The sequence below is a fragment of the Eulemur rufifrons genome, chromosome 9, assembly GCF_041146395.1.
Source record: "Eulemur rufifrons isolate Redbay chromosome 9, OSU_ERuf_1, whole genome shotgun sequence".
Lineage (NCBI taxonomy): Eukaryota > Metazoa > Chordata > Mammalia > Primates > Lemuridae > Eulemur > Eulemur rufifrons.
This window is the reverse complement of record NC_090991.1, coordinates 46,840,788-46,854,211: the sequence shown is the minus strand read 5'-3', so window position 1 is coordinate 46,854,211 and position 13,424 is coordinate 46,840,788. Positions and strand designations below refer to the sequence as shown.

Below are 13,424 nucleotides of genomic sequence, written 5' to 3'. Positions count from 1 at the left end.
AAGTGTATTAGTTAATGCTCGCTAATCTGCATTTCAGTGGTAGTACCTTTCATTTACTGAATATGTCCACTTTAATATACTTAGCCTTTTTACATATTATTAATTTCATTTAATTATAATTTTGGCTTCCTTAGAAGCAAAAATAAGCTATTGTATTTGATTATATCTTATGAAGCTGACAATAAATGAACATTACAGAGGTAGAAAACTATGTGAAGGATTTGCTAAAAAATAATTTTACCTTGATTTGTATTAAAATTCATTTTTAATTATCTTTATGAAAGCATAAAGAAGTTGTGATTAATTTTCTTGGTAATGATAAGGAACTTCATGCCAACTTGGTTTTGTTGGCAAAGGAGAAAAAATGATTTAGTTATGAGCTGTTATGTGTTCTTCTTTTTAGCCTTATCTACAGTGCATACTGTGGATTTTCCTCTTACAGTACTATGAGAGAAAATATGGAGGCAGATCAATAAGAAAGGATCCCTTTTTCAGGTCAGTTCATTTCTTTTAAGTTTTAATGTTTTTTTATAAGTATATTTTCACAATTGTGCAACCATTACCATAATATACTTTTAGAACATTTCCAGCACTCCAAAAAGAAGCTTTGTACCCATTAACAGTCATTCTCCTATTCCACCTTCCAGCTCTATGTAACCACTAATTTACTTTCTATCTCCATCAGATTTGCCTATTCTGAACATTTCATATTAACTAAAATTAGACAATGTATAGTCTTTTTGGGGGGGGGTCTGGCTTCCTTTACTAAGCGTAATTTTTCCCCCTTTTTCTTATATTTATTTTGCAAAATTAATATTAGTGCACACAGTGAGAATTGACGTTTATATACTTCCCATTATGCTTACTGCATGCCCAGTGTTTTAAATATTTATATAATACATTTTAAAACATTTTAAAGAAAGAAACAATGGAAATATGCTTTGAAAAACTCAAGGCCTCCCCCCCAAAAACCACTGATTCTTTTAAGTGCCTTAAGTATATTTTTTAATAACTTTTACATTTATTTTCACTACAGTTGACATGTTGGAATATCCAACCAATGTTGGAATATCATCAGATTTGTCAGAAAATGTTTTAAAAATTGTTGGGATTTGGACAGTATAATTGGCATTCAGCATATGGTTTTACACTTAGCATAATGTATGGAAAGTTCATGTTGTAGCATGTAGCAGTACTTCGTTACCGTTTTCTTGCTGAATAATATTACATTGTATGTATATACTATACTTCATATCTTTATCAATGAGTTGTTCTCACTTTTGGCTGTTATGAGTAATGTTGCTAAGAACATTTGTGTACAAGTGTTTATGTGGACATATATTTTCATTTCTTTTGGGTGAGTACCTAGAAATGGGATTGCTGGGTCATATGATAACTCTGGATTTAACCTTTTGAGAAATTGCCAGGCTGTTTTTCAAAGTAAGTGGTAGTACCATTTTACATTCCTGCTACGAATTTTTGAGGGTTTTATTTTTTCCACATCCTTGCCAATATTTGTTATTGTTTGTCTTTTTTATTTAGCCATTCTAGTAGGTGTGTGAAATGGTTTCTCAGGTGGCTTTGATTTGCATTTCCCTAATGATTCATGATGTTAAGCACATTTTCATGTGCTTATTGTACATTTAAACATGTACAATAAGCTTAACAATAACCCACAACCCTTGGACCAACTATATTGTCCATTTTTAGATCTCTTTTGAGAAATGTCTGTTCAAATCCTTTGCACATTAAAAAATTGGGTTCATATTATTGAGTTGTAAGAGTTCTTTATATATTCTGGAGACAAGTCCCTTAATCAGATATATGATTTGCAAATATTTTCTTCATGTCTGTGTATTTTGTTTTTGCAGGTTATTTTAAGTTTAAGGAAGAATTATTTGTTGAAATATAGGTATTGGTACTAAATTAGTTTGGAGTTTCTTTTTATATTTCTCACATCTTTTTTTTGTTTATTTTCTGAATGTTAACATACTATAGAAAATTGGAAAGTATAGGTAAATGTATAATGGTTATTTATTAACTACTAGATATTCCGCCACCCATTGAGGACTTTACCATCTGGCTCTTCTTTCTTCTCATTGCCCTTATTTCTACTGTCAACTTGGGGAAGATTTCAGCGTCCACATAGATAACGTTTTTAACACCCTTTAACCCCTCAGTTTCTGATTTTCTTCAAGCCAGTGACTTTTGCCTCTACTTCATTTACTTGCATTAGACTCCACTTCATCTGTTTGCTTCAGAGCCATGCTACCACTGCTCTTAACTTCCATCTGTAAAATCTGAAACTTCAATGTCCAACTCTTACCAAGAACTTTTCATCTTTCTGCCTCTATTATTAGTCCTTTAGACTTTTCCTCCTATGGTTCATATCCTTGAGTTTTTCTTATCCTTCCAAATATATCAGCTAATTGCTGTTTTTACTTTTCCCTCTATCCAGCCTTGCTCACATGATTCAACACTTTAATCCCCGTTCAGCATCCTCAGCTTTTATATTTCTTTGACCTGTCCACTAAAAATTATAGTTATTGATGAATCTAATTATATGCTGGAAAAAATAACAGTGCCATTTGATAGTACTACACATTTATCTCATATAAATTCATCCCTGTTTTAATACTGTTGGGTAGCCTCTATCACATTTTTCTAGTTAGCACCTTCTTATCTTTCTTTTCAATATTTATCCCCAGCTTTCTTTGTACTCCTCAAATTCCCCAAATCACTTCACCTCACTTCTTACATCTCAGTAAATGATCTTGCCATCTATCACTGAAAACAGAAGCAATTAATTATTATAAATTATAAATGCCCAGAAACTTGTCCATGTTTTCCTAGTCCTAGAGGAAGCAGTGGCCCTTTCTGTTATCCAAGTCTTTATTTATTCTATATATTTAAAAATATTGTTCAATTTTCTTTTCTCTCTCTTTATTATTCCTTTCTGGATCTTGATATATAGGGTGTTTTGGGTATTTTGGCGGGGAGAAGTGAGGAGCACCTTTCTCCCATATATAAAAGAACTGATAAATCTCATTTGAACATGAATCCATCTCTAGCTCATATTCCATTATCTCTTTTTCCTTTCATAGCCAAAAACCTTCCATCTCTAGTTACTCACCTCTCATTCACTCCTTAATGCCCTACAGTCTGATTTTTGCCCTTACTTCTCCATTGAAAATTACTTGCAGTGAGATAACTATTAATTATTTTGTCTTTGCCTTGTTTAATAGGCTCAGCTTATTTAATTAATCTTCATGCAGCCTTTAATATGATTAACTTTTTCCTCCTTGTAATTTTTTCCTATTCCTTTGTTTTCCATAAGGTCATCTCCTTTTTGCCTCTTTACCCCTCTTACTATTACTTTAAAATTGCCTTTGCAAGCACTTCTTCCTCTGCCTGTCTTTAAAAATGGTGTTCCTTTGGGTTCTGACTTCAGCCTTCTATATCTACTCTTTCTGGGCAATTCGTTTATACCCAGGTTATAAATTCTTCAAGGACATGGTTCATGTTTTTTCATCTTTCTTTCTGTGGAATACCTGACACATACAGTCATAAAAAATATTATTGAATAAATGAATGAATTTAGATAACATCATCCAAATGCTGTCAATCATTGAAAAATATCACTTGTAATTCCACCTTTCAGAGAAAATCCTAGATGTCATGTTGGTATATTTTTTCAGTCTTTTCTTTGTATAGTACCTGAATTTCTTACTATTTTAATTATTTGAAAATCTATTACCTTTGTATATTTAGGACGCTTTCAACAAAGTCTAAAAAAAGGAAATTTCTAGAACCACCAAACAATGAGGATGAAGATGAAGATGTCAAAGCTGAAAGACTAAAGGTCAAAGAGCTGATCAGTTGCCAGTGTTGTGAGGAGGTAATTTAGTCTTTATGGTTAAGTCATATCAAATGTGAAGTGGTCAGTTCCCATTGTATGGCAATTAATCTGGAAAATATTTTTCTTTGTATATGAATCAATCTGAAAAAAATGTTTCTTTGAAAAAATATTTTTGTCTACTTACTTTTGAATAAGCCAGGATTTCAGTTATAAATGGATATGTATTTGTGCAGTATCCCCCTTATTAGCAAATATAGTTCTTATGATATGGACATGAGGTATGTACAGCCTGTCATTTCATTATAAGTATTTGTTTTATAACTTTCTTTTTAAATCCAACTTCCCTTATTAGAAACCATCCATTATGGTCAGCAATTTGCATAAAGAATATGATGACAAGAAAGATTTTCTTCTTTCAAGAAAAGTAAAGAAAGTGGCAACTAAATACATCTCTTTCTGTGTGAAAAAAGGCTGGTATTTAATTATTTTTTCCTTAAGTTTTCCAGAAGTGTAATTTCTACTTTTAGTTTGATTTGAATGTAATAGTATTTTTTTTCTTTCAATTCCTTTAGGAGAGATTTTGGGACTGTTGGGTCCAAATGGTGCAGGCAAAAGCACAATTATTAATATTCTGGTTGGTGATATTGAACCAACTTCAGGGCAGGTATGATACATAAGGGTGTGAGATATGTTGAATATGATTTACATTTTTAATTAAGATAAATTTTTAATGACAAATGGGATTTTGGCATTCAATTTTTCTGTTTTTAGTATTCTTAGCTTGGTTGAATTACGATCTTTTTGGTTATCTGCAAAAATGATGTATATGGTGAAATTTTCATACACACATGCAGACACACACATAGATGGTATTTCTGCTTTTGTAATTCTTACATGCATGGGTGATTTGTCCACTAACTTTTTTTTTTTTTTTTTTGGAAACAGAGTGTCGCTCTGTTGCCCAGGCTAGAGTGCTGTGGTGTCAGCCTAGCTCACAGCAACCTCAAACTCCTAGGCTTAAGCAATCCTTCTGCCTCAGCCTCCCGAGTAGCTGGGACTACAGGCATGCGCCACCATGCCCGGCTAATTTTTTGTATGTATTTTTAGTTGTCCAGCTAATTTCTTTCTATTTTTAGTAGAGACAGGGTCTCGCTCTTGCTAAGGCTGGTCTCGAACTCTGAACCTTGAGTGATCCTCCCCCCTCGGCCTCCCAGAGTGCTAGGATTATAGGCGTGAGCCACTGTGCCCGGCCTGTCCACCAACTTAATGGAAGACAATTGTATTAACTTCAGGATATATGGGAGCTAGTCTTTATTTTACACTGCCATCAGTTAGTCTTTGATTATAAGCATGTCATTCACCATTTTGTGGAAACTTCACAAAACTGCCTTGATCCCATTTCGTGCTTCTCTCTCCCTTGCTTACTGCACACCAGCCACACTGACTCATTGCCTTCCTGGTATACTAGGCATACTCTTTTCTTTGAGTTTTTGCCCAAGATGATTCCTTTGTTTGGTGATACCTTTCCCCTAGAAATTCAAATGACTCACTAGATTCACTTAACTCTTTGGTTCAAATACCTTCTAATGAGTCCCCCTGATGATTCTAGTTAAACTTGCAGCTTGCTTTCGCTCTCAACCCTGCATCATAATTACTCTTTCTGTACTTGTCACTGCATTCTAAGATACCTATCATCAAAAAGGGTAAAAAATCTGACCTGATAATAAATACTCTGGCTGTAGGAAAGGGTTTGGATTAATCCACTTGCCGCTTCCTTAACATGTAAGTTAAGCAAAAATAGTAAAAATTGGTTTGTATTTCTGTAGGTATTTCTAGGAGATTATTCTTCAGAGGCAACTGAAGATGATGATTCCATTAAGTGTATGGGTTACTGTCCTCAGATAAACCCGCTGTGGCCAGATATTACATTGCAGGAACATTTTGAAATTTATGGAGCTGTGAAAGGAATGAGTGCGAGTGACTTGAAAGAAGTCGTAAGCCGGTAAAATAATTGTCTTTAGATCCCATTTGTTACTTGGGTGAAAGGTTTACATTTTGTATTTTAAAAATTTCATAACAAGCATTTTTGTACATCATAATTTTTATAGATGGTATCACTTTTTCATATGTTCTTGCATCCTGAGCAAGAATCATACGTGTAGACCCATTGCATATATTCTTTAAAAAATTATGATAGCTATAAAAAGCCAGTTTTTATCATTCTGATTACAGAAGAGTATACCTATAAATGTCATGAAACTTACTTTGATTTAAAGTGAACCATTTTATCAAGATATTAATTTGTTTAAATGATGTAAATTGGAGATTTTTGTTCTTACCTGATTATAATAAGCTTCAACTGAGTAACTGTGCTAGAAAAAAACAATGTCAGTGATCACACACAATTTATACTTGTATTTATATTTGTATATCATAGTACACTCATTTTGTATTGTCCATTTTGCAGAATAACAAATGCACTTGATTTAAAAGAATATCTTCATAAAACTATAAAGAAACTACCTGCAGGAATCAAGCGAAAGGTACTTTCATTAAACAAATACATCTACATTTCATTGATAGCTTAGTACCTGATACTGTCTTGATAGAAGTCTTCATAATGAAGACTTATTAATCTTATCTCTCTCCTCCTTTTCTTTATATCTAGTTATGTTTTGCTTTAAGTATGCTGGGGAATCCTCAGATTACTCTGCTAGATGAGCCATCTACAGGTATGGATCCGAAAGCCAAACAGCACATGTGGTGAGTATGACACTTGTGACCCATTACATTATATCGTACTTTAGAAGAAAAGAATGGTTTCTTTTATTATAATTGTTTTATATTAGTTATATGTATAACCTGATTTAAAATCCTATACAAAGGATAAAAGAGTAATTAAAAATTAAATATTTAGTTGTCTAGAGATTTTCTTTTAAAACTTTATCATATTGTATGTGAAGTGTTCATAATATTTTATATATTCCAGAACAGAAATAAGGATATGGGTAATTATTACAATGAAGAGTCCTGCTGTCCAAATAGTTTTTAAAAGGTTTTTTCCTAGTCATTTAACATATAAATTACCTTTCTCATCATAATGTGTTGAATTTATGTTAGAACACTTTCTAGTACAGTCATGGGTCGCCCAATGACAAAGGTATGTTCTGAGAAATGTGTCAGTGGATTTCCTTGTTGAGCAAACATCAGAGAGTATACTTAAAAAAACCTAGATGGTCTAGCCTAGTATGTACCTAGGCTATATAGTATAGCCTATTGCTCCTTGGCTACAAACCTATACAGCATGTTATACTGAATACTGTAGGCAGTTGTATCACAATGGTAAGTATTTGTGTATTTAAACCTAAAAAAGGTACAGTAAAAATACAGTATTATAATCTTTTGGGACCACCATTGTATATGTAGTCCATTGTTGACTGAAATGTCATTATGGTGCGTGACTGTAATTTAAAGTACTAATTAGTTGAACAATTCTTTGAGCCTTGATTTCTGTGTCTATAAAGTATAAGGTTTGGTTTGGATGCATGTCAAAGTTTCCTTATGATTCTGTGTCTATTTTTGTTATAACATGAAAAGATAATCAATTTTTGTATTTCATTATTTATCATAATTTTAACCTACATAAACATTTGAAATCATGGAATTTCTTTCCATTTGACAAGCTTTCAAAACTAAGGGAAAATAGAATAGAAAATCATAGTTGGGCAGGATATAATAACCACAGCCACTGGTATTTAGTAAGTTTTAATTAACCAGATTAACCAAATAGTTGGATTTTTAAAAACCCAATATTTTCATTAACAAACATGTTTTCCTGTTTCTCTCTTTTTATTTTATTTATGATCTATAGGAGAGCAATTCGAACGGCATTTAAAAATAAAAAGCGGGCTGCTATTCTAACTACTCATTATATGGAGGAGGCAGAGGCTGTCTGTGACCGAGTGGCTATCATGGTGTCTGGACAGTTAAGGTAAATGTCTAAATAGCATGCCATTTAGGGAGGGAGATTGGTAGTAGATTTCCAAAAACTTATAGTTATACATATTAAATGTTAAAAAAAATTTTTTTGAGTTTTTGAATCAGTTAGCTTTCTATAGAATTACTTGGAAATATATTACGTTTTTCTAAAATGTGTCTGGCTACTTTGAATTTGGAATTGACTTAATATTTCAGTAACTTGGAATATTATTTTTAGATATGATACTTGTTATTTTAAAAAATTGTTAGGCATTAGGTATTGGATTATAAAACAAAGTATAAAACAAATGTATGCATTAATACTTAAAGAAATGATTAAATAAATAAATGTGGGAGGAGAGGTAAATCTTCCTTACAGAACAATTCCAAATAATATATGTAGATATTATCCCCTCCAGGAGGGGAGGCTTAATCTCCCACCACCCAAGTTTGGGCTGGACTTAGCTAATCTCTTCTAAAGAATAGAGTACAGAAAGGAAAATAATAAACTTTATAGTTGAGAAACCTGACAAATACTCTTAATACCTTAACTAAGCAATGTTGTATAGATATCATGTACTGCCTGATATGATGTGATGAGGAGGGTACTTCAGCTGTCTGGTATTCTCTCCAAAATCTGTAACCCAAGTCTAATGAGAAAAACATCAGACTAAACCAAATCAAGGAACATTCTACCAAAACGTCTGACTAGTACTTCTCAAAACCATCAAAGTCATGAAAAAGAAGGAAAGAGTAAGAAACTATTACCTACCTTTGGAGACCAAGGCTTGACACCTAAGTGCAATGTGGTATATAGATCCTGGAACAGCAAATGGATACCAGTGGAAAACTGGTGAAATCCAAATAAAGTCTGGAGTTTAGTTTTTCTTTTTGGGGGGTGGGGGGCGTGCAGGGGGGACAGAGTGTCGCTCTGTTGCCCAGGCTAGAGTGCTGGCTGACACTCTAGCCTGGGCAACAGAGCGACACTCTGTCCCCCCCGCCCGCCCCCCAAAAAAAGAAGTAATAGAAGATGAGAATATTAGGAAAACTGAAACTGGATGAGAAGTGTGTGGGAATACTGTGTTACCTTTGCAACCTTTCTGTAAATGTAAGAGTATATTTTTAAAAAATGTTAGGGATTTAAGTGAGAAATTATTCTTTGAAACTATCAAGTCATTTTTTATCTGAGCTTTCTTTTAACAATTACTTCAGATGCATTGGGACAGTACAACATCTAAAGAGTAAATTTGGAAAAGGCTACTTTTTGGAAATTAAATTAAAGGACTGGATAGAAAACCTAGAAATAGACCGTCTTCAAAGAGAAATTCAGTATATTTTCCCAAATGCGAGCCGCCAGGAAAGGTAAACTCTTTTAAAATGTATTTGTATTTCTTTATAGAGCAATAATCATAAAAGTTTATTATATTAAAGATTAAGAGAAAAATTATTTTTTCATTCATAGGTTATATATACATATATATCTTAAATTAAAATATCTATATTATCACCAATATTGGACTAATGAAGTCTGATGGCTGGAGTTTTAGATCTGTCTTAGTGTTTGATCTTTCGGTATTCAGTAGTATTTAAATTTTTAAAGTTCTTATTCAGTAGTAATGATAGAGTTATTTCATTGTGCATGGAAATATTTTATCATTTCAAACTATTTTTATTTAAATATCAAAACAAATTATTAATTTAATTTTGAATTTTAGAACACAGTAATTTTTTAGTTTTTCTATATTTTATCTTTTTTTCAGTTTTTCTTCTATTTTGGCCTATAAAATTCCTAAGGAAGATGTTCAGTCCCTTTCACAATCCTTTTCTAAGCTGGAAGAAGGTAAGTGTTCGGAAAACATGGTATGGTAGCTCTTGGTTATGAAATAATTTTATTTAAAAAGTTTAAAACTGCAGGCTCAGTGGTAAATAAGATATTGGTGTAAGGTAAAGATAAATACTAATGCTGTAGGGATTTTATAGATTAGCTGTATTATAGTGTAAACCTTTACAGTCTGTAGTGGGCATTGACACAGTTTATCAAATTGCATCTATGAGAAAAGTCAGTTTAATTATCTCTCTGCAGTTCAGTCCAGCAACAGGAGCATTGAGTTTCTTGAATCCTTATTTCATTATGGGCTATAGAAGTAGCAACACTGTTAAGACTCCAGTGGCAGCAGGAGAGAGAATTCTTAGTGCAGGAGGGTGGGCATTCCCCAGAGTTTTAAGGAAGCTTATTGAATCTTGACATTTTAAAAATAAGTGGTAGGTAGGATAAATATATATGCTGTGACAGTAGAGAAAGGTAAGTCCTTGAATGGGTCAAATGTTCATATACAGGTTATTTTATGGCATTTATAAACTGTGAAACAACCTGTATTTATATATAAGGTTTATTATTATTGATACTTTTCAAAATAACTATAGGATTTTTATGATCATTCTTTATGTGAATATTAAATACAGAAAGATTTCTTGATACTCCACATAGCCTCATCACAGCTACTGGTTAATGTTTTTTATGGGGTTTTTTTGAGCTAAGAGCACTAATTATTTTTGTGCCTGTAATACATGTGTTCACATAGTCAAGTGAAGTTTCTCTTTTCCTCATGATTTCTTTATGATTAAAGAGAACACCTGAAGTAACTACGGAGAATTAAAGGAATGAGATTTGATATTAGATTAGATTACAAAAGAATCTGAAATAACTGTAGAAAAGTTTCTAGAGATTATGACCAATATCTAGAATCTAGTTCAAGAGGCAAAAGTAAGCTATAGTGAAGTTGGAGGATGGGAGATAGAGAGCAGGGATCAAAAGAAAACATGAAAGAAAAGAATAACAAGGAAAAAAGTTAGAGGAGGGGAAGGAGGAGATAATTAGAAAAGGTAAAATAAGACAAGTAACATTAAACAGTGCTTAGGGCTGTAAGAAGAACTGTGCATGTGGGGAAGACAAAGGAAGTAAGATGGGAAAAGTAACATGTTTTGGCAGCTTCAAATGAGTTGATTACAGAGAAAAAAAAACAGATTGTTAGCCACCTTAGTAGTTATTATCATTTTATTTAAAAAAAAATCGATAAGTAAAATACTGTTTTTATATTTTAATAGCTAAACATACTTTTGCCATTGAAGAATATAGCTTTTCTCAAGCAACATTGGAACAGGTACTATAAAGTTAAATTTTTAAAAATTATTTTATAAAAGAAAGGATCTAATTTTAGTTGTTTAAGTTTATATTGGAGCGTGGGAGAGGTTGTAAACCAGAGACAAATTGTTATAGAATAATCTTAAATTTTGTAAAATTTTAAACAACTTTAGGTTCATTTGTTAATTTTGTTTTTATACTTTTATTTTTAAAATTAATATTTTAATTGACAGATCATTTGTATACATTTATAGGGTACAATGTGATGTTTTGATACATGTTTATAATACAGAATGATTAAATCAAGCTAATTGCTATTTGTTTATTTTGAATAGCTCAGCCTTTTCAGCTTGGTAAAGAAACTAAGTCATGATAGTGGTATTTCATATTAGTATATCTGAAATTACATTGTTTAAATATTTATGAGTCATTATTTAAAAACATCTATTCTCTAAAATAGAATCTATCTTTGCATATAATTAATAGATATAACTTATTTGAATATTATTATCAATAAAGCTTTTAATACTTATTAATGTAGATAAGATACAGCTTATACCATTTCTGATTTAGTTAAAAGTTCTTTGAGATAACAGAGACAGAATACCATATTCATTTATTTCCTTTTGTCTAGGTTTTCGTAGAACTCACTAAAGAACAGGAGGAAGAAGATAATACTTGTGGAACTTTAAACAGCACACTTTGGTGGGAAAGAACACAAGAAGACAGAGTAGTATTTTGAATTTGTATTGTTCAGTTTGCCCATTGAACTCATTTCTTCTTCTTTTATTTTAACTTTGGTTTAAAAGTTTACTATTTGAATGGTAACTGGAGAACCATGAAAGCACTTGGGAGTTTTTTAACCTTCTTAATTGAAATGCTGTGGTTGTGTTTTGCTTTTCTTTAAATAAAATTTATGTATAATTAAGGGGACCTGCATGTTTGTATTTGAAATACACTGAACTGTAGTCTGTATGTCATCTGTACCTTTCAAAAACAGTGCTTCTGAATTTATGATTTAAAGGAATAGTAATAGAATAATTTTATTTTGAATAGTTATCTTTATTATTAAAAGTTTATATCATCTTGTTATATAAGTAATGTCCCAATTTAAATAACAAACTAATACGAAACTAGTACATAGAAAAAAGACATAAAGCAATGTGAAAGTTTCTTGCTTCTCCTTTTCTGTTGCTAAAAGAAACTTTGAATGGAAGTTGTCATCCTTAAAAGCTAAAGTGTCAACACTAGAAAATCTCAATGTAGAGGTTTGAGGGCAGTGACATCTAGGTGGCAATCATCAATCATAAATGAAATGATACCTTGTTCTATTTATTAGGTGACTTTAGACATAGGTAAATTAGATACTTGAAGTTATATTTCTTTCACTTAGAGTAAAATTCAGAGACATTTTAATTATAACTAAAGGAAGACTGTATAAAGAATCTTATTTAATAGTCTGATTCTTTGACTCTTTGTGGCTAGAATGACAGAAATCTCTAGAGGTGGAAGAATTAAGATACACCTTCTCTCCTACCAGTCATGGAAGATAAAAAATTTTTTGTCATCTTCCTTGCAAAGTGTACATTTAATTTTATTCTCGAGCAAAATGATTTGGGTAATTATTTTTATTGGTAAACTTTATTATTTGAATGTCTTTTCCTCTATAGAGTTTTAAGTTGATCAGTGTATAGATTTACTTAGTAAATCACCATGTACTCACTTTGAAACATGGTGGGATATAAATAAACTCTTTCAGGGGTTAAATTAAGAATTAAAATTGGAATGTACATAATTCACTTTAACAAGTACCAGAATTTCACTGTGACAAGAGTTGAAAATATGTTTAATATAATCTTAGAAATAATTCCTTGTAGAACCCATGTATGGCCTGTAGGTATAATATAGTATAAGTAATACTAGTTGACATTATATTTCAACCAAATGAGTAAAAGTATTAGCTTTGCAAAACAAAAATATTGGGAATGTGATTATTGCATTACAGAGACTTAAAAACAACAGCAACAGCAAAAGATTTGGTACAGAGTTACTTTAACCAAACCCTTTTAATGAAGTTATGAATTCTTTAATGTAGCCAAAACACAATGAACTTTTAGCTCTGATGTGATTTTAGGGTCTAGCAGCTGATTTAGAACAGTGTTCCTTTCTCAGTATAAGGTATATTACTGATATTTTCCCCTATTGCTCTGGCAATTGCTATACACTGTCCTAAAGATAACTGCTTAACCAGCTAAGAGGTCTTCTGACTAATCTAAATGAGCCATTTTGCAAGTCCCTGCTTGGATTTTATAACCAAGAGCCAAGTTATTTCTCCTTGTAAGATTTAGTTGGCAGTAGCTGGCTTTATGATACCAAATTATAATTTCAGGTTCTTTACCTGAGAATTTCACTTTTACACCTTTACATTTACTGCATGATGAATAT

General features: G+C 31.8%; 1 protein-coding gene across 1 annotated transcript in view; it reads left to right on the top strand.

Moving 5' to 3' along the window:
• ABCA5 (ATP binding cassette subfamily A member 5) overlaps positions 1-11,739 on the top strand; it is a 79,421-nt gene extending 67,682 nt beyond the window's left edge. The window contains exons 29-40 of the mRNA XM_069481658.1: positions 404-495; positions 3,772-3,898; positions 4,212-4,329; positions 4,432-4,523; positions 5,686-5,861; positions 6,327-6,402; positions 6,528-6,622; positions 7,731-7,850; positions 9,050-9,199; positions 9,598-9,677; positions 10,943-10,998; positions 11,614-11,739. Coding sequence (XP_069337759.1) covers positions 404-495; positions 3,772-3,898; positions 4,212-4,329; positions 4,432-4,523; positions 5,686-5,861; positions 6,327-6,402; positions 6,528-6,622; positions 7,731-7,850; positions 9,050-9,199; positions 9,598-9,677; positions 10,943-10,998; positions 11,614-11,721 — 1,290 coding nt within the window. The 3' untranslated portion in view covers positions 11,722-11,739. The remainder of the gene's footprint in view (positions 1-403; positions 496-3,771; positions 3,899-4,211; positions 4,330-4,431; positions 4,524-5,685; positions 5,862-6,326; positions 6,403-6,527; positions 6,623-7,730; positions 7,851-9,049; positions 9,200-9,597; positions 9,678-10,942; positions 10,999-11,613) is intronic.
• The last annotated feature ends 1,685 nt before the right edge of the window (positions 11,740-13,424 follow it).